The sequence below is a fragment of the Leptidea sinapis genome, chromosome 1, assembly GCF_905404315.1.
Source record: "Leptidea sinapis chromosome 1, ilLepSina1.1, whole genome shotgun sequence".
Classification (NCBI taxonomy): domain Eukaryota; kingdom Metazoa; phylum Arthropoda; class Insecta; order Lepidoptera; family Pieridae; genus Leptidea; species Leptidea sinapis.
Genome location: NC_066265.1, coordinates 4,993,874 through 5,017,095, shown reverse-complemented (window position 1 = coordinate 5,017,095; position 23,222 = coordinate 4,993,874). Strand labels below are relative to the sequence as shown.

The 23,222-nt window shown below is 35.2% G+C and overlaps 1 protein-coding gene across 1 annotated transcript in view; it reads left to right on the top strand.

Moving 5' to 3' along the window:
* LOC126968250 (tyrosine-protein phosphatase Lar) overlaps positions 1-23,222 on the top strand; it is a 414,602-nt gene that overhangs the window by 346,783 nt on the left and 44,597 nt on the right. Inside the window, exons 7-8 of the mRNA XM_050813140.1 lie at positions 5,807-6,001; positions 21,451-21,561. Coding sequence (XP_050669097.1) covers positions 5,807-6,001; positions 21,451-21,561 — 306 coding nt within the window. The remainder of the gene's footprint in view (positions 1-5,806; positions 6,002-21,450; positions 21,562-23,222) is intronic.

Here is a 23,222-nt window from a genome sequence, read left to right as displayed (position 1 = left end):
TATTTGAAATTTTTAACTATTTCGCTATTTAACATGTACAATAGCTTTAACTGGCGAAGATTGGACGGTTACGATTAACAGTTAAAGTTACGACGTAAGCTAAAAATTGAAGAAATTAAATAAGAATAAGAATCAATCTAATTTTCCATCTTTGCAAAAGTTTATTACGTCTGTAGCTGTGAATGAAACCTTAAATATAATTTCTGACTTCGATCCGCAACAATACATAATCGTTTGAACGGAGCCTTTTATACAAGGCGCCATTTATTCGTTGTAGGTGACGTCACGATCCATGACGTACGTACCAACGTACGATACGCTATACAAAACGCTATATGTCGTGTTCAAAATGTGATTATCGTATATTGTTTATCGTAAGGATAGTCGGGGGATGTTCTCATCTATTTATGTATGGAGCAAAATAAAAGTTTGTCGCGTTTCAATATGGACTCAGTGGAGGAGTTATACAAGATGCCATTTATTTGACTAAGTAATACTTATATAGGTACATTGATTTTATTGTACGTAAAAAAATATTATATAACATAACAACAATTACATAATATTGTATTATTGTGAGTTAGGTACTTCCCTACTTATCAAAAATGATAATTTGAATTTTTAATTTATTTATTTTTTGACTTGTAACAATGGTGTTATTATTAAATAATTTGATTTGATTTGATTTGATATGTATTTATAACAGTATAGTATGATCAAATACTGTCTCATCATTAAAATCAGCCGGACGACCTCCACTGCTGGAAAAAGGCCTCCCCCAAAGATTTCCACGACGATCAGTCCTAATCTGCCCTGATCAGACGTATTCCTTAGTAAAAAGAAAAAAAAAAGAAGAAAGACTGTCTAAGACTATATAATTATCTAAGGTTTGACGAAACTAGAAGAATGGAAAAACGTAATTGGGTTTTCAAATTTCCGCCCCTTGTAAGTGATGTAATTCTCCTAAAATATCCAGCTTATCTTAATGTAGCGCGCCGAATCGCTATCTAAATAAATCTCATCGAATAACATTTAATCTCAAATCTTGTGATCGACACACCAAGTGATTACCGTCTACGCAAGAAGCGTTATTAATACTTTACTGTCTACGAGTACTTTTTGTTTAGAAGGCCCATAGCGTATCACACTGAACAGCTATCACAGTTCAGCTGCATAAAACTTTTTAACCGCTCGCTGCTATAGTTTACGGCACTCAGTAACTGGATTACTAGATAAGTTTATACACAGCAGTGTCGACGCGACGCGAACACCCCGTATTCCGCGGAGCGTGTCCTACTCCTCTCGGGAACTCCCGCCTCTTTACACAGCCTATGACAATTTTTACCTAGTGAATATTTAAACATCCATTCCACCGGGAATTTATACCGGATGCTAAGTAATAATGTTTGTATATTATTTTGTTATGCTGGGAAGCATCGGTGTTTTAACGTCTGTTTTGTATAAGATGTTAGATATATATTATATAATCTTACTAGTGGTAGGCTCCTTTGCACAGAATGCCGGCTAGATTATGGGTACCATATCGGCGATTATATATATGGCTATTTCTGCCGTGAAGTAGTAATGTGTAAACATTACTGTGTTTCGGACTGAAGGGCGCCGTAGCTAGTGAAATTACTGGTCAAATGGTGCTTACCATCTTATGTCTCGATGTGACTAGCGCTATTGAAGTACCGCTCTCATTTTTTGGCCTTTTCAAGAACCCTGAGCGGCATTGCGTTGTATTGGGCAAGGCGTATCAATTACCATCAGCTGAGTGTCTTGCTCGTCTCGTATCGTATTTTCATAAAAAAAATCTGCGTGTGTATAATATTAATTTTGATACTCTAACGTGGCAGCGAACCATCGTAAGCAGAAGGCCATGAGGTGAAGCGACATCGGTTCAGTTTGATATCTTATCCAGCGCTTGATGCCAAATTAAGGTCAAATGGCGTTGTATTTATTATTTATGTGATGGTTCATGTTTGCTTGTGATCGCCTACTCTCCAATGTGTCCATGCTTGTCAGCTACACAACAATGAAAACAATAGTTTGGCAAACGAAAACATAGAAAATAATTAGATAACCAATGTAATCATATTAAAAATTAAAAAAAGATTGATCGGTTTCTTTCTGTGTATGATTTTTTTTATAAAATATAACTTTTCGAAGAGGTGATTTTGATACGAGGAGGCTATAGCAATTCAATGGTTATCATATAATGTAAGACAAACAAACAAAAAAAACTCGGTTTTTATAATATTTATATACATAGTCTTATAGTTTTTTAAAATCACAAAGATCTTTGAATGCCACAAATAGTCCATCAGCTATCTCTATTGTAAGACGTTACCGCTAAGTAGCAAGCCACTTTAATACGCCAACTTAAACTAAACGACGCCTGTAGCCTGCTAATCATCAAACAAGGGCAATTACCTTGCGGTTCTATAACCCCCGATATTACAAGCAAAGCCTACGAAACCCGACAATAGCCTGCATGTGTTATTACCCAATTAAAATAATCGAAACAATGCATTGTACACCGTATTGTTGAGACCACAGGGACGGATGTCGCATGTCTATATTTCGCATGATTGGTTAAATTATAAGTTGGAGGTGTAAATAAGGTTGAAACACGAAATATCGACACACCATGCGTTGTATTTTAATGAGTATAATGATTCTTATCACAAATGGCATGTTATTGTTGTCCCTACAATTGTCTGTGTCACATTATATTGTAGTTGTACAAATCTATGCTACTACTAGCTGTGCTCGCTACTTCATCAGCGTACACTTGTACAGTGATTCTCGGCATGTTAATTTAAGAAGTTAAAGGACAATATTTGTTTTTCGTTATTATGTAATTTTACTCCTTTTTTTAACTTTTTGTCGATAAATCTGGTCGTAGTAGATATAAAAATTATTTGAATGAATAAAACAAATGACAACAGATCAAATGACACACAGACTCATATAACCTGCATCGCGGAAAACCATGGCAACATGGAACACATAAACACACGAGGAATAATAAGAACAAATGAGTATCCATGAGAAAAATCTTATTTTTGCCTTGTTTTTTAAGGTGTATTATAAACGTAAGCGGACAAAGTCGCGGGCAGATTATCGTCATCATAGCCTAGCCATAAACCACACGCCTGATCTAACAATACACCAATTTTCATCGAGATCGTGGAAGTCTTCTTTAGTAAAAAAATATCTGTTTCCTTAATTGTCATGTCTGGGAGCGAGTGTCCTAGTAATACCAGACGCGACGACCCAGTTGCAGTAATTTATCCATCCAGAATGTCAACAGAAAGCGACCGAAAACGAATACGTCGTTATTATATTATCTTCCGACGCATATTGGCAGGCTTTTGGACTAATCTGCAATAAAAGAAAAATATTGTGAGGATTGTAAAATTTAAGTTTATGTGTGAAATTCTGTGTATCCACGCTTTTACTAACTATTTTCTATTAATCTTAAAACGAATATAACAAAAGCATTTGTTCATTATATTCCGAAATGTATCTGGTGCTATAAAAGTGCCGATAAAATGCGAATTCAATCCATCTTGCATTATTGATTTCTCTTCCAATGGCAAACCAAAACAATATGAGCAGACTTTGTCATGAAGAGGCCTTGAGATTCCGATTACAAAGGAAATTGGAAGCTAATTGTAACTACACCTTCCTTGCATATATTCAACTGGAATCGGACAGCTTTTGATTCATTAACATACATACAGAAATCAAAATTGAATTGCACTGGGAGTTTGTTATCAGAGAACTACTCGTCTAACTGCTAATATTGGACGGCTTTGTGCAAACGTATGACTTACATAATTGGTTTTATTTAATATCTTAAATTTTGTTATATCTTTTGAATAATCTTTGAATAAAATGCATTCTCGGATAATTTTGCACTTTCATGTATCAAATTTGAGATTGTCTAGTAATGTATGTGTCATGTCATAGTTCTTATAACATAAATTAACATCAACATTATTTATTTATTGTGAAGTATAATGTATAAACAGCAACGTATAAAGTGTAAAATAAATTTAAACAAAAAAAGGAGCGCATAAGTCGAAAAATTATATACCTATAAAATGGAAATATTTGGTTTTTAATAAATAAAGGCAAAATACATAGAATATGAATTAATTCCCCATGGAAGTGTACTCGAATACGTAAATAAGTAGATGTATACAGTAAGGGATACTTATTTTGAAGAGAGAAACGAAGAAAATAATGTAGAAAGCTGAATAAAAGATATATACTTTTAAAATATTTATCTGAGAAAAATAATAATGTCATAATTAAAATAATAGTGTAACAATAAATAATAAATAAGTAATAGGTCCACTAGCTTTTTGGCTGATTTGAGCATCAAGATTGTTATCAACGGTGCATGCTCCAACTTAAAACCCATAAACTTTGGTGTTCTGCAAGGCTGCGTGCCCCCTACACAGATTAAAATATCTTACTCTGGCCATGGCAACATCTCTCGGCAGAACGTCGACGAAACCCGCAACAAAGTTGCGTCTGAAATTGAGTCTATGCTTTGCAAAGAAAGGGGGCGATGATATTTAGTCTTATATAACCCTAAGAAGATACAAGTTTGTGACTTTTTACCGGCCTAGGAAAAAATATATCAATCACATCCAGACTTTAATCAACAGATATAATGTAATAGACCATGTTCCCTATTTATAACTTTTTCGCGTATTTTGAAACAGTCCCTAATGAATTATTTTCTATAAATTCATGAGGTCTAAACATTTATTTTATGAACAGTTAAAAACAACAAAATATGATTTTATTTTGTTAAAGAATACATTTTACACAATACCAAATAAAACCCAGTGAAATTCAAGTTTGGAATCAAAGAGCAGCTACGATAGCATTACTTAGCACAAAATTTCGAATCACTTTTCAATATTTACTCAATTAATCGAAACGCGCTCGACGCAGGAAAATTAAATCCATACGAAAAGTTACCGAGCAATTTTATCCAGAGTCTTGGGCGTATATTTCGGCTGCTCGAAGTGGGGAAATGATGTCAGCGTTGTTGCTTAATCAAATTTCGTGCATTTGGAGAATTTCATTTGGGGAATTAACATTTCACTATTCACGTTTCATCGCTGTTTTAAGATTTCCAAACGTTTCCTTAGCGTTTGGGGTGATCTGTACCCCGAACTCTTATACCTACCTAGTCTGGCCATAAGTTCTGTTACAAATAAAAATGAATGCATTTATTTTTTCATGAAGTAATTTAATATTAGTAAAACTTCAGTCTTCTGAAACTGACCATTATTTAGAATCCTAGAGGTTTAGTTCTGATTAACTCTACGGCCAGTGTGCAGTTCTTATAATCTTATATCTGTCCGGAATGTTGACTTTCAGCTTAGGTTGGTCGTGGCTTGTCTTGCTGAAAACTCCAAGGCATATTTTTAAACAGCATAGCTAAGAGATTTGATATTAAAGTATTTATTGCTTGGATGGATCAAGAGTTGGTATTTATATATATAATTTTTTGCATTTCACAAATACAAAAAATGTTTTTCACTTCTTTACCAATGTCTTTACCCAGTCCTTCCAAAAACAGCCTTACTTGTTTTTTTATGCTGAATCGTGCATTCATAGTATTATTATGAAACTTCGAAAAAACACACAAATAGGCTTTGGAGTACTTTACAGTATTCGTGGTCACGTAAGCTACCAACCATGGATTCAATCCAATGATTAGAAATCGTGAATAATAATATAAAAGTATAAAGTTATTCCCTTATTGTTTCAGCGGATAAAGCACCACCTGGTTTTCCGACGATCTCGCCACCCCCCACCACGATGGTGGTAGAGGTTGGCCACACCGCCACACTTCCCTGTCAAGCCAGCGGCAATCCAACGCCCAAGGTGCGATGGCTGTGGAACTCCCTGCCGTTAGACGTCGCTATGAACCCTCGATACGCATTGTTGAATGACAAAATGCTCGGTAAGTTCATCAAAATAGTCGACTCTTATGTACACTTTTTGTAATTAGTTAAACATTTACCCGTTCCTAATTCTCAGGCTCACTTAGTTGTTAACCGCTGTCCATGCACATCTGCAAGGCTTTGGAGGCCTTATGACTGAGTATACAAAATGGAATAAAAAAGGTTCAAAGTCGTTTCAGTTCAAATATGCTGTAGCAGCTTATACTATTATATAAAATTAACTGTTCGAAACAAGAAGTTAAATGGTAAATTAATACGATTTAGTTTACCATTGATTGATTATCACTTGCTTTCGCGGATTGTTTTTTGCAACTTAAATAATAATTATTGGCGCAAGCCTCGGTGTAAAGATTTCAAAAGAACAATATTTTTCCGACAAATGTTGACGGATATCTCTTATTTCATTATTATTAGAAACCAGAAAAACTTTTTCTTCAATATTCTTCATCCGTGCTATCAGTCTTATGTCTAAGGCAATGAAGTAGAACAAACAAAACCAGTCATCCTTTCGAAAACACATAAATGCGTGTAGCCACAAGTAGTATGTCTCCGTAGCTCTCTCAACGCCAACAAATCCTTGCGGGTCACGTCCACGAACTCAAACGGACCAACTTAATAAAGACATTGAGATCCGAAGACGTCATCTCAAACTTTATTAAACCTTTCCCTCGCTGTACGCCCGATTCGATATTGAAGGCTAAGGAAAATGGAGGGATAAATTCTATTTGTATTACAAGCCTGTGTAAGTGCTAACCGAATATATAAAAGGAGATATTGCTGTAAAAATGAATTTAATAATGCGTTGATAAATATGTTGGGAAAGGTAGATAGACGTAATACATAATTAGGTATACCAACATTCTTTGAACAGATCGGGAAGTTCTGATAACTGCAGGAACATCAGTCAAGATTTGAGAGTAAGAAAGCAGGTATGAAAGGATTGATAGTCTTATAATATCATACAACAAAAAGATAAAATTGGAAACCAATCCCATTTCAATAATAATTTTATTTGTGTTATTGAAATTTACATAGCGATCTCAAATTCAATAAAAATGGAATACAGGTCATGTAACTCAAAGACCTTTTTCATCAATAACGAAATAGAAAAAATTTCCTTTTATAATATTACTAACCGTTCCCGCCCGCTTCGCTGGGCGAATTTTAAAAGGAAATAAATTAAATGTTATTCATCTTATCACAAATACAATAAAAAAACTAAGTAGCCATAAACAATCTAGTATAAGTTTCGCATCGAATGGTGGTAGTTTCATATCGATACGATCAGTAGTTTAGGCGTGATTGAGCGTCAAACAAAGACTATATTCAGTATAAATATATATATAGGTATACTAGCTGACCCAGCAAACGTTGTATTGCCGAAATTAAAATCGCTGTAGTAAATTTGTAAATACAAAAGTAACTGTTGATCGTAGATGTTTGAAAATTTGAAGTTGTATGTATTTTTTAATACTTTTCATAATCAAATTTAAAATGAATGTCAAAAAAATTCAAAAAAAATTCGTGTGGAACTCCCTTAACATTTAGGGGGATGAAAAATAGATGTTGTCCGATTCTCAGACCTACCCAATATGCACTCAAAATTTCATGAGAATCGGTTAAGCCGTTTCGGAGGAGTTCGGTCCCGCACACCGTGACACGAGAATTTTATATATTAGGTATATATAGATAGATAGAAGAAGAGAAATACAAAAATTAAAATGAAATATTTTCATTTATCTTTTTTAATACCTGTTTGAGTCGATTGGTAATTTTTTACACTAGGTACTACCGATTGGAAAAATACACTACAATATCAAAAGATCATAAAAAAATGATCGAGATCGAAACGTGATCAAGATTTAATTAGCTTTGCGTCGAAACATTTAAAAATTTAAGGTGATATTAATTTCCTAGTAAAATTCCATGGCCGAAGTTAGCACACAATACGATAAGAGGGAAGACGACAAAATGTTAATTATAGCAATTTCGCGGTTCGCGAACTCTATTTAATATGCGATTTTCGTTTTGAGACTCGGTACAAATTGAATTTTCAGTGAGAGCTGGATTGTTCCAAGCGTGTGAGTACGCTGCGAATAGTTATTTATATTTGCATAGTAATGTCATTCGTGTAATTGATAAAGCTGTTTAATTCTCGATACTATTGCAGATATTTATCACGTTCATATTACATATTATGGAAATGAGCAAGTTACTGTATTTTGTAAGCAAATTGATGAATGAAACGTTTATGAAACAATAAATGATATTTTATTTTATACTGAAGTAAAAAGCTAATGATCTACCCCATCTTACGTGTTATCCGCGCATAATAATGTAAATTCTAAGACTTAATACACCACAAAACAAACCAAAGTGGACCGTAATGTGATGCGGCCCCGATCAAATTAGAAATGTTTAATTTAAATATATGTAACACGTCTTGTGCTGTAAATGTCTGTGCGTCCACATGTTGTTACAACTTTAGCATATTTTAGCGACTAGGCTTTGACACAGCGGCAGAACTAGGGACTTGATAAATTTTTGTATTGACTTCAATTATTATGTTATAGCTCCGGACGATTACTGCGCAAACTGTTAGCTCTACTGCTACTGGCTGTTTTAAGAGTGCGAAGCTGTATTTGTAACTTACGTAAATAACTAATTAAATACATGACTAATTAAGGGATAAGCTGGGTCTGGCATCTGCGTAAAAAAACTTAACTGAATTCAAGACGTGGGCTTTCTAAATTTGGAATAATCCAATATTATACTGGATTATTCCAATTAATTATAGACAAATTGAATTTTTATTTAAATTACTTATGTTTGTTGAAACGTTTAGTTTTTTTTAATGTTGAATCACTTTGTATAAATTGAACAAGTATTATATAAAAATGCTAAAGCTTCTTCTCATTATAGCTCAATCTATTTGAAGTGGTGTTATGTATATGGTAAAATGTTATAAATGTCATTTGTTGATCCAAATGGAGTTACTCTTCATTTGATTTAATTTACGACATTCATTTGTCACGGTCCCATCAAACATTGTTATTCAGTTCGTAACATCAGCTGTATCATACTGTTGGCACCCTGGAACTGGCACATTTTGGGCTCAGTTTCATCTCCAATCTGATCGTAGAGTAGCTACGTCACCAGGCATTTACACCATTTAAGGATATACAAACAGCAAAGTCGGTGCGAAGTTCTAATTCATAATGGCCATGGCCCCATGGCGTGACGTCATTATAATATAACGGCTACCCACTAATTGGTTGAAGCTTACATAGCATGATGTAAGTACGTCATCGGAATTGGTATTCAGCACATGATTCAGGTTCTGTCTCGGATTCTCCGAATCACGTCTAATCTCAATTATTACGTATCGATCGCGTCAATATTAATTGATTGATTCAGTTCACATTAGGTAACTAAGGCGAATAACAGCAACCTACCTCTTATATGAGTGTTGTATGTAAATGTTTGAATCACTGCTTTTGAAAATTTGTTGAATTAGCCGTTATATTGCGGAAATAAATAATTATCTTAACAATTTGTTATGTTTTTAAAGTGATAATCCTCACTTCTAGTATTAATACACAAATAAAATTTGAAAACAAAGATTTTGTATTGTTTTTAACAAATTGTTTAGATTTGCTAGAGCGACATCTCAAGTCAATTTCCTAATATGCAAATATTGGGGTTGAGCAGGTTATCAACTGTAAAGTAGATCCTGTAGATGAAGCCACAACCTTAGAGTTGAATAAAGCATACAAACAAGAACGCGGAACGCGAGGTCGTGGGTTCGAGTCCCGCATCGTTCATCAAATTTTGTTTGTGTAATTATCTTAATTAATAGAACACTTAGCACCAGGTGGCCCGGCCCGTACGCTCATTTGTCCTCCGTTTTCATACAAAAACGATTAGCCACTAGAAAATTGTGATCATTATTTTAGATAAAAGAAAGTATTTTATTTTACATAATATTTTTCAATGTTTTTATTTTATTATGCTATTCGGGACGGAGAGAAATCCAACAAATAAAAAAACATGAAAATCGGTCTGCCGTTCTCCGAACGATGACGAACGAACTATAAGAAATACAACGCATATCACAATCATCGCTCGCCCTGTACTATTGTGCGGGACGCGGAGAGTGTCTTTCTGAAGTCACTCGCGAAGTCTAGGCAAGCAAAAGTGTGAGCATAACCATTAATCTCGATTTATTTCTGTGCTATACGCCATAGATATACTCAAATACCATCACATGCATCTACATGCAAGGCGTTTTATTGCAGCGCGGCTCGATATTATAAATATTAATTCCTTTGAAAACATCATCACTTTTTTAGATAAACGGTCGTAACAAAAAGTATACGTATTAAAATGACATCATGCTACACCAAACGTCTATTTAGTTTATTCTATGAAAAAGAAGCAGATTTTTTTAACAATTATTACTTATTTAACTTAAATTTATTATTTAATTGTAGTAAATAGTAGTTAAAAAACGAGTTTGTATAATTTTGAAGTTTTATTCAGAGCAATTACGTGGATTGCATTTGTTAACTTTAAAGTAAATAAGACTCTCAATGCCTTTGACATGGACCACAAAGTAGATTCGCTACGCCAACAACATTTACAATAATTACCTTCGAAATTATTTAAGTAACAAGAAAACGGACATGCCAAAGTTTGAGATATTAATAAATTTAATTAAATGCACTTCGCAAGGTGGTGAGAGTTATTCAAATTGAGTTGGAGCCAACTCGACGACTTACTCGCCCTGCTCTCTTTAAATCTCATTAATTTTAATTTATTCCCGCGGATTATTTCCTCGCAGTCGTTTTCGATATTTAAAGTTCCTTTGATGGTAACCCATACCGCCATTATAAATGGCACAAGCTGCGCGGCAATCCCACCATTCCGACGCTTTTGTCCATCGTCAATCGATTTTGAGGCGCCTAGGTGACTCCTTACGGTATGAACTGGCTGTTCTTGAAAATCCAAAGGGAATGAACCATCAAACTAATCTGGTGATAAGACCGGAAGGTGAGGATCGGAACTCCTAAATTATAATTCACGAATCCTACTCATTTTATAATAATAACACAAACCATTACTTTAGTTTGTAATAGATTATCTCTCATAACCATTAAAGTTAATTAATAGTTTTTTGCGCTACTTGTAGTATACTCGTATATTTGTTTCTCGTTAATCAATTTCCTTAATAAGTTGTCAAAAAAATACCGACTTTAATTATGCATGATATACTATAAAATATGGTAACTATAAAGTAAATTTTCTTTACATCATTTTAAGTTGGTGGTTATTTCTAATTACTATCTGAGACCTATATATTGACACTATATTAGGTACAACTTCTCTAAGTTTAATTTATAGATAGATATGTAATAAGTATAGCTATGTGAACATTCCATACTATTCCTCTTTATACTGTGGTCTCACTCTTTAGGTGCGATTTCGCTCGAACCTTTGAAGTTCGTTATATATCTGTCTGGTCTAAACACACCACTTGTGTTAATAGAAGTGCCATTAGTATAACACGTGCTTGTCTGTGATATAGAGCAGGATGATAATAATAATAAAATACTAAGTAATTCAATAAAAACAGAACGGGATAGTTGGGCTTAAAAAGGCATAATAATACATCAGAGCTGATATACGAGCTCCGTAATGTGTTCGCCTGTAATAACTTTTATATGAAATTATTATTTTATCGGCCATTATTCCGCGGCGTGTGTAAATTAGGAGCAACCAAGATGAGGCGGTTTTACGATCTCTCGCTGTTATATTAAATCTAAGGTATTGTAAGTAACTAGAAAGTAAAATGGATGAATACATTTTCAGTTGGTTGCTGTGGCTAAGGCGTTCACATATTATAAGGGAACGATAGTAACATAAAAACTCAAAAATTTTAAATGTATATTTTCGATGGTCACGTCTGTATTTATCTCTATTTATTAAATGTAAATAAAATATTTAGTCAATAAAAAAAGTATAAGAGGGGGCAAATGGGGCTCACCTGGTGAAATGTACAAAAACGTTATGACGTAATTTTCAGCAAACTTCTCTCCATACCGTATGTATGAACTGCCACATGATCAAAGGACAATCAAATAAATAAACAAGCGACGCTAATCAGTCTGCTTCTTTAGAAAAGCTTAGGAGAAAAATCATCAGATTTACGGTGGTAGATATGCCAAAAGTCATATCTACCCTGTAAGTAGCTGTTTTGTCGGCCCTTATAAAAAATTAAAAGCCTAATGCTACGATCCTGAAAAAAAATCAGACACAACTCCAATATAGCAAAATTCCGTAAGAACCTTTTCATAAATAGACTTTAACAGAACATAAAAATCTATAGAACGAGAAAGAAGAAATATCCATAACTCTCCATCAATATTTGTATATAAGTAGTAAAACTTACACGTACAAATCCAAACAGAAATGACCATGTAAAACTGTCTACAAAATCTCCATTAGCCTACTAAAACACAATAAAACAAACCAGGCTTAAAATGAGACATATTTATAACTTCAAATAGACAGTTACGAAAAAAGCTCTGCACATGTTGATTGTATAATTGGTACCAATGACAGCAATGGCTCAAAACATAATCTCAATTATCCTGCTGAGTAAAAGTAGAAAGGCCAACGCAAGTGCTAACCGGTAACAATATAGAAAGTGTATAAAATACGCTAGTAATCACTTATCTGCTGGCTGTTATCCCGATCTGACTCGGTCAAATGTGAAATCATAACGCGGACTTTAAAGCTTTAATGTTTATAAATACCCACAGAATCAAATATATCCAACCCATTGAAAGAAGTTATCTCAGGATAGGGTACTTTAATTGTGAGAAATTCAAGTGGATCAACATCAACTAATGTCTACCGTAAGGGGATACGAACCCAATCACTTCGCACTGTGCCTGTAATTACCTATTGAAAGTGAATGAAAGTAGGTTAACCTCATACATTGACATTCTACCAACGGGTTCCTCTTTACATAAATAGATTTGATATTTAGGAGTCTATTTTATCAATAAATTTTCACGTCAGCAAACGAATGTTTGCATCTAGCGGGATTCGAACCCAACACCCTTAGTAAAGAGGTCAGGAAACCACTAGGCTATGAGGTCGTCCGCGTCGTTAAAATTATCGTAACACAAACCGTAAATATATAATAGTGCACAGGGGCGAGATATAGAACAGTGATTGCGTTCTGCGGTACGAGATTACATTACATTTACATACAAATGTTGCTGCCTCGAACTTTGAATGGTTCAGAATGGTCTTCTGTTGTTTTAGCAAAAAGCGATGCTTAATTCCGGTAACAGCACTTCTGGCGGTTGATTAAGCCGCCTCCGAGACTTAAACACAACATTTACGTTGCTGTGAGTTTTAAGAAAGCACCTATGCGAATTATAGTCGTTTCACATTATTTTACAGGCTCTGTAATTAACATGTTTTAGTATTCATTTGTACAATGCCAATAGCTGGACGGCATGTACATTTAGTTTAATTATAAGACAGGTAAACGGAGCCAAATTAGACTCGAAGTCATGGTCATAGTTTAGGGATCTTAAACCATAGAATTGCTCACAATTCAGCGATCACAGTCGTATTCTTGGCAAAGCTTAAGAGAGACATGTGGTGTGCTTAAGAAGGGTCACTGTATAGTCATAATATTATGAAAAACCTCGTCGGTAACAACACAATGTACGTACCTCAATAGGTAATTCTCTCCACTTGCAGACATGGGATCTGTTGTAAAGGTGCCGACCGAGAAGATAGCTGGTATGAAAGAGTTTATAAGAAAGCCTGGAAAATATATAAAAACCTTCGCAAATAATTCCTATTCCAGACAGTTCCTGTTTTATAATTAAAATACAAAAGGGACGCAGAAAGTGGACACGGCCAGAAGTAAACCCAAAAGTTGGCATCCTCGATAAAATAATACTAAACGTAAAAATGTATGTATGTAGCTCAGTTCAAGTCGATATAACATGGGTATCTTCAAATAAATCTACTGACTCCGCATCTACGCTGTGGAATTTCAACTCTGAAATCACATATTGCTGCTTCACGGCAGAAATAGGCGCCGTTGTGGTACCCTTAATGTAGCTGGGTTCCTGTGCAAAGGAGTCTCCTACTGGTAAATTAATTAACTGGTAAACTTCATATTCAGTTATAATTCTATTCTATTCAATCAGAAGGTTTTTTCTCACACAAATCATCTAAAATATGATTGCACGTAGCGCAATCCAAACATCTTGCTGATATTCTTTTATATTGCTAGTGTTTCACAAATAACTAGGGCAAGCGGACGGATGATAATTAATTTAGTCTCTCTTGTATCACAAGAGCACTATCAGTCTGAAACGTCTTTGTAAAAGTAGGTCACATTTTTCGAAGTTAAATCTGATTTTATTTTATGTTTTTAAGATTCTATTAAAACCGCAATTTTAGTGAACGTGACCTATCCAGACGATTACTGGTAAAACGACAGGTAAAAAAAAATACAAGAGCGCTGGTTAAAATAACATAATTCTCTCCTGTTTTTTAATTAAAATACAAAAGGGACGCGGAAAGTGGACACGGCCTGAAGTAAACCCAAAAGTTGGCAACCTCGATAAAACAATACGAAACATAAATAACGTTACGTTACACGCACGAACAGAATAAAACGTATTACGTAAAACGAAAATTTTATTTCATAGCGCGTTGTTTTGCGGCCTGACGTAATCCCGGGATCCCGACACGTAGCCAGCGCTAGTTTTATTTGATTACGAAAAACCCCGCCGGGATGAGACACTGCGATTTTGGACATCGCTTGACATATATGCGAATACTCTTATTTTTATAACGACGCAGTCTTTGATATCTTCTGCTTTTGAATTAGATGAAACGACATAAAATGCATGTGTTTCTATGCCCGCGAATATTTGGAGGTAGAAGAATCTGTAAGTTTTCCTTATCACATTTCCTTTTATAGTGGCAATAGAATTTCTCATTTAGTTTACTTGGGTTTTAGCTAAAGTACTTAGAATTAGATGTTTTCTTTTGAGGATAGTTTCTTGCGCCGCTTCTTCTCTCTCAGAGCGTCATTTGATTCAAAAGCGGTAGTAGTATCTAGTGTATTAGAAATGACAACAAAGAGAATTCTAAAGGAATCATTTTTGAGTAAATAAATGCCTTTTACGCCTTTATGCCTTCCATAGTTAAAGTTAGGTGACTTAGATCAGAGCAGTTTATATTATTTTATGTAAAGTTTCAAACATACGTACCTTCCGATAGTAGATGGTTATATTTTCACTTTTTAGAAATCATTTTAAAAGTCTACTCGAAAAATAACCACTCGAACAATTAGATTGCATGTTAAAACAGTTATAATACAATTACGGAGGACGAAAGATACACGCAAATTATGAAAAGAAAAAGAAGTTCAAAGTCGATACTAAACATGTCTATATTATTAAAAGGGCAGGCAAGTGAAAAATCAAAATATGCCCCACATAAATATGAGACGATTCTCTTTATATTCTCATGGTTCGTACGCATCAGCCGCGAATGATACACCTAACACGCGCGTTATCATCAGATTGAATCGCTTGCATAATAACAATCCATCGCGCACGCGTCAAATACAGCGCATAAAATATTCAGCGTTCAACTCGTATTATAATCACATTACTTTCCAATTCATCATTTCGAAGGGAATTGATACTCATAAATTTCGTCCCTCGCCCCCGGTTCCGACGGCGAACCTCATATTTTTGCACCTCGAATATATAGGGTAAATGAAATAGACAACTCGACAAAAAGGTGTGAATCGCATTATTTATACCAAATTTTATGAACTAAATGAGATAAGCTATCTATAAAACGTTAGATCATCCGAGTTACGAACAGACTCAAACATTTTTGAATCATTGTAGTAAAACTAACATCATGTCGATTATTCTGAACAGTTGGCGTACGATATCCACAGACAGTTTTGTGAAAGCTTTAATGTAGTCTTGTTGCCGGTAAAATGCATTTATAGCAAAGTTACGGTTAGGTATCTGATGCGATGTGACAGACTGTGTAGTGGCCGCACATCCCGATACAGGTATTCATATTCCTGGTTGTTATTGCTCAGTTAGGAATTCAAACTTATTACTCGTACGATAGTTTTGACTTTATCCCAACTTGGACGTATTTGCTGATCATTAGATTTTTATGCATTATTGTGTGCACTGAAGAAAATGTTTAGGTAATAATACTACTTAAAGTCACTTATACAGGTAAGTACGGACTTCCGGTCGATTTGCAGTTTCGTCTGCTTAAGATACGTGACCTATATCTTGGGATATACCATAATATATATTTAAATTTAAAATTTTACTTTATAATACTTTTGTTACAAATTGGCAGATCCATAATGAAGTTATTAAAGACTGTGATAGGCTTCTTTGCATGATGCCGGATGGGTACACAGCGGAGCCTTTCTTGTGCCGTGAAGCACTAATGTGCAAACAATGTTTGTGTTTCGGTTTAAATGGTGTCGTAGCTACTGAAATAACTGGACTAATGAAAATGAATATCTTATGCCTCAAAGTGGCGAGCGCATTTGTGATGCCACTCAGATTTGTTGGGGCTTAATCAAGAGTCTTGATCGGCACTGTTGAGATCACAACTTATTAGTATTTTTCTAAGAATGAACAAAGTTTATCCTTTGTCTTTTTCATTTTGATAGAAAACATGTTGGCACTAAATCAAAATCGCCTAGTAATGAAATGACTTTTGTGCGACAATGCTTGACCGCAACTTCAGGATGAGTCTATGCGACTATCTTACTGTTTTATCTATTTTATTTCCCCAAGGATATTTCCCTTTTCGGAAGCTAGCAACAACGACAATACTGTTAATCGAATACTTACGCAACCTTGACATTCACATAAAATTTATTAAATTATAAATATGCATATATATATAAATACTTAAATGAACTAAACAGCAAACAGTTCATCTAAGATTGGGTCCCCGATAATTTGGTTAAATTGCGTCCTGTAATTGATTGTACAATGGTAGTGTAACGCAGAAATTAACATAACCGATCCTCTTTGTATGCCATTAATATATTTGCATACCGATGATGATTAAACTGCTTTTCGAAGTCAACGGTAACAAGTCAATAATGCTATAGTAATCTTGGACGACATATATTTAGGTATCGACGCTTTGGCTACTAATTGCTCGCTTCACTATTAGACGCTGTAATTTGGTCACGACATGTGCTGATTATGTTCTCGTCATTTGTGTGCGTACACAGTAAGATGAAACTATGATGTTACTGAATGAAGGAAAAGTTCGATTTTAGTCATGATTTTCATCAAGTCCTGATTGATTACTTTGGTTTTATTGATAATGGGTTTAAGTTAAATAAATTGGCTTCGAAAAAGCTGGGCGTCATCAATAGAGCACGGCAATACTTCAAGCCAGCCCACATTCAAGCGCTCTACAAAGCGCAGGTCCGGCCACACGTGGAGTATTGCTGTCATCTCTGGTCTGGCGCACCCCAGTATCAGCTCGATCCATTTGACCGCTTGCAACGCAGCTCGAATTGTAGGGGACCCAGTGCTCTGTGAACGGCTGGATCACTTGGCGTTGTGTAGAGACGTCGCTTCATTGTATGTCTTCTACCGCATTTATCACGGGGAGTGTTCCGAAGAGCTGTTTAACCTGATTCCTGCCGTCGAATTCCACCTTCGCACGACACGCCACAAGTTAGCATATCATCCCCACCATCTGGATGTGTGGCGGTCCTCCACAGTGCGGTTTTCAAGAGAATGTGGGCGGCGGTGATCACTTAACACCGGGTGTTAGGCCACACCCCTACACTCGTTTGTCCTGCTATTCCATAAAAAAAAGGGATTAAGCTTTTATTTATTGAAAACTCAAAAATTGTGACTCCGCGATTACGCTCATTATCCTGAGACAGCACATAATAATGTTAGTCTTCAGTAGCAGTACATTAACAATCAGCGCTTGGCTAGATAGTAAAGTAATACTGACACAGTTATATTGTCTTGTTCAAATTAAATTAAATGTAGAACGCAATGAAACGCGTCAACAACGAACGCGTAATTAAAAGAAAAATAAGCGCTATTCATAAAAGTCCAGCAGAATGGCCGGGTCGTCCCCGCGTTATACTGCCACCATTTAAATGCGACCCACCTGCCCTCTCGCCGAGCTATCCGACAGAAACCACTACGGACCAAAACATGGGAGGATCAGAGCAAGCCGCCGGAGCTCTTAGTAATGTGGTCGAAGGAGCTTTATCATGGAGGCCCGTTTAATCTAGCTCTTAGAACGAGCCGGGTGGTAGGGTTTACTTTACGCCAGCGTGCTTGATTAAGTGGACACTCTGATCTTAGGGGAGACACTTATGAACGCAACTAACGCCCTAATAAATGACGCAAATGATTATTGCGTTGAGTTGATTTACCCGCTAGAGATCCCGGCGTCATGGAACTCTATTCCTATGCGGTGCTATTAGTGATTACTGTATTTTATTATATAGCTTAAGAGAGTTTTCTTGTTAAGATCAATTATTAGAACAAAAGTATGTCAAAACGAATATAGGTTAACTATATACAACTCGTCGACTTAGTATCCTGAAATTTAGCAAGGTAGTGTAGAAAATTAAAAAAGTCGTTATTTTTGTTAAGTATTTCAATGATTTATATTTCATATATATACTTACATCCTTTCAGAAGGTAATCACGCATTTAAACATTCATTATCCTATTCTGGCTATATGGTTAGGCAGCAGAGTAAAAAAGACTCTTAAGTAAGTAAAAAAGATCTTAAAAACTACAGAATATGCTAAAAGTACCTTTAAGTCTTTGGTAAATTTATTTAGCATTAGTTTGTATAATTGGTGTGAAAACATTGTTTTGATAAATTAAAGAAAATGTTATGATTTAATAATTCAAAATTTCGACAAGCATAAAAATAGAAAGAATGAAATTAATATTATGTAAAAATGTTAAATTTCCTGACTCAATTATTTAACCGTTCAATTTCGTTAGTTGTTATTTTACAAAAAGTTTAATTAAGTAATAAGTTTTTTATTATGGCAGTTGTACAATGCAAGCGACAAGTATTTCTTGGTGATTAAATCATAAATGTTCTCTGAATTAGCCAATAAAAGAACAAAAACTGGATCAGGTGACTAAAAAAGTCAAGCGTTTTGTGTACACGTAGAATTTCTTAAACTTTAAATTCCTCACAAAATATTTGTTACTTACTCGATTTCGTATTCGTTCACGTGCACGTCGTAAGTAACTCGATATAAAGTTGTGAAGTGCCGCCAAAGAAAATGCAGGCAAAAACAAGAGAAGGCGGGAGGGAACAAAGAAAATGTAATTACGAAGAGTGAGTCGAGTGGTGCGTTGTGTACTAGTTTAAAATGTACAAATAGACGTTTGTGACACTTGGCTGTTTGACGCTTCTTTGTTTACGGAATGTAGGCTGACACCTGCTTCACGTGGACACTCAACTTGAACTTATACAAGTTTTAAGAGCATTTAAATTGAGTACTCCTAACCGAAATGAGCCATCACTGTGAATTCTTGATTGTTTCAAACTCTTAAGTATGATCCGTTTGGACCCATTGGATATTTTGGAAGGATACCTATTTCACGTTATATTGACTATCGAGTGATAAGAATGTATTGAGTTTTTGTTTTCTTATTTGTTGATGATTTAAATCTGTTTGATAATATGCCTTCTTCCCGGTTTATTTTAAATGAATATGGCTAAGTGTATAAACTTATTAATCTATTTAGATAGCCATAACTGTAATATGAATATCAACTCGTTAGTTGCCTAACAAAGATATCGAGACGGGCAGCGAATGCTAGCTTAATTCTTTAGTTCTAAAAACTACACCCAACATCTCAGTTCCTTAAGGATACCGAACATAAACGCTTATAGGATCACCCGTGTGTCTCACCTGTGTCCGTCACCGATTATTCTAATTAAATTCTAATAGGTGGCCCAAATTCGAATATATTAAAAAAAAAAAATTCGTCTACCGTTTGATGTTAAATTAAATTTTAAAGCAATTTGTTATTTTTAAAGTGATAACCCTCACTTCTGGGATTAACTGAGCCAACCGCACCGTAGAGTGGAAGAGCACTCGCACGAAACGCGAGAGGTCGCGGGTTCGAGTCGCGCATAGTTCATAAATTTAGAATATTAATTTTCATGTTATTTAAGAAAATAGACGAAGATTTACTATTCTCCCTTTACCCTATGTCCGGAACCATTCTTTTTAAATATTTTATAGAAATACATAAAATAGTGAAAACATACAAACAAATTTAATTTAAAACTAACCTCTGTTTTGAGCAATTCACGCACACAAAGTAAGACGTATGATTGTCACGCACACTAAACTAATATTCCTGGCCCGTTTTTATCGGTTGTCTAAAAGCAAGATTCTCTATCTTGACGTATAAATAATCTAAGGCCAATTGCATGGATCTCAAATACCGTACTTGTACGTAATCGTTAACGCGTTTGGATTTTTTTTCGGTTTCCAAGCCCTCATTGTACTGTCAAAGTTCCTGCGTGACCCCACGTCCACGTGGTGATATGGATTTGAAATACCACGTGTGTTCGTAATCAACAAAGCCGTCAATAGAGGCGCTATTTTTGTGGATACGAATTATTAATTCAATTGACAGCATAAGTTTTTAGAATCACTAATCCTAGACCGGTGTCAAAGTGCTAAGCTTATTTCTATTATTATTGGTTCCTATAGTAAACCGTTGTGGAATCGAAAGGCACCTTCCTTGTTATAACAGAACTGGGAAATCATATCGATGTGAGCGCAAGTGGGCTCTCAAACCCGTTGTTTCCGTGTTAACGTTACTATTCCTATATATACATAATATTACATATCTTCTATTTAATAATAGTCTACGGATCTGTAGAGTGATAAAATGTATTGTTTTTTTCTATTTACTACTTTTGACACGTTGTAAGCAAAATGAAAAATTTGTACTTCGAATAAAACATAACACTTAGCATAACAGCATTATATAGACTAGCCGTTCCCGCCCACTTCGCTGGGCTAATTTTAAAGGAAAATAAATTAATGAATGAACGTTGTAATACGAATGAAGTAGCCATAAAGCATCTAGGATAAATTTCGCATTGAATGGTGGTAGTTTCGATACGATCAGTGGTTTAGGCGTGAAAGAGCCTCAAACAAAGACCATTTTCATGGTATATATAGATTAAAATCGAGATCTGAAAAGCTAATTCAATATTATAAATATTTTTCAAAATACCGTGAAATCCGTGACCTACATGAATGAAGTAATTTTGATTTGATTTGATTTGAAATGTTATTTTGACTCCGCAGGTGCACTTCAGATTGTGAAAAGCGAAGAAGAAGACCAGGGCAAGTTCGAATGTGTCGCTGAAAACTCTATCGGTACTGAGTTCTCCAAGCCGACGTCTCTCTATGTTAAAGGTATTGTTTTCTATATTATATATGTTATATTGTTTTCTATTCTTATATATGCTTATTGTTTATTACATGCAATTTCAGATTAATATGTTATGTTTTTAAAGTGATAACCCTCACTTCTAGGATTAATACACAAATAAAATTTGAAAAACAAAATTTTATGAACGATGCGGGATTCGAAACCACGACCTCCGGCGTTCCGTGTCGGTGCTCTAACCAACTGAGCTAACCGTTCGAGTACCGCCTCGTTATAAAATTCTGTTTGCTTTGTTCAACTCTCAGGTTGTGGCTAGCTAGCAGGTTATCAACTGTAAATTAGATCCTGTAGATGAAGTGTTGTTTATTTTATAGTTGATAGTATCTGGTTTAGATGGTGAGGTGATCTAGCCATATTTGATGATGAAAGTAAGGTGATGAAGCTCTAGCAGACTTTAGTCTTTAAACACTGTGAAGGTAGGAACCTCCGAGAGTAGGAGAGGTTGCATGATAGGATTAATACGGTGCCAGGGAATTTATAGCTGTAATTTCTTTCATAGGCAGCGTGCAGGCGTGGTGATGAACAAAGCTATGTGAAACCTTAGTAAAAACGCGAATTGCACAGTTGCAAACTGTTAAAATAAGTCATGAACCAAATATGAAGAAACGAGTCAGTTCTTGTCATCAATATTTTACATTTTTATAAAAATCTATCTAATGTCAATCTAAATAATGATGCATTACCATACTCGTCAAGTATACATTTTGTTTCTAAATATGTATTCGTTAAGGAATTAATCATTTACATTTTTATATACACTTCTCTTACAAATAAGTGTAATAAAAACACTCAAACAAGATTGACAAGATGATGATGCCGTCTAGATTATGGGTACCACAACGGCCCCTATTTCTGCCGTGAAACAGTTATGTGTGAGCATTACTGTGTATCGGTCTGAAAGGAGCCGTAGCTATTAGAAATTACTGGGCAAATGAGACTTGACAACTTATATCTCGAGGTGACGAGCGCATTTGTAGTGCCGCTCAGAATTTTTGGGCTTTTTCAATAATCCTGCATTGTAATGGGCAGGGCGTATCAATTGCCATCAGATGAACGTCCTGCTCGTCTCGTCACTTATTTTCATAAAAAATCCTGTTTCTTGTCACCACCTGAAGCTAGCGCGGTAGATACAATAAATTGGCGGAGAGCACTCTCTACCTCGTTGACTAAAACGTTGGTCATCACCGTTTTATCTCAATTTTTTTCTACGTTCTTACCACGGGCCTTTAGGGGCCATAGTCTCCGCCCACCCCTCTGGAGGATAGACTTGGTTATAAGTATGTATGTTATTTGATTACTTCCGCTCATGATATCATGCTCTTCAGATCTACCATTCCTTATACAAACGCCTGCGACTGTCTATACCACTTTGCATGCAATCATTCCAGTGCGTTTAAATTAAAAGCGGCACGGAAACTTCCCGATAACGAAATTACACTGTTTGCTAACAGAAATTTATTACACAACTTTGCTCCCCGTATTTAGTGCTCCCACTTTGTATCTGAAATATTGTGTTACAATTGCTTTGCCAACTGTGTCTACCTATGCAGTGAAATCTACGTGTGTGCTATGCTTAATTTAGTTTTTGTGGACATTCGAAAGGTTTAATTTATAAATCATTTGAACA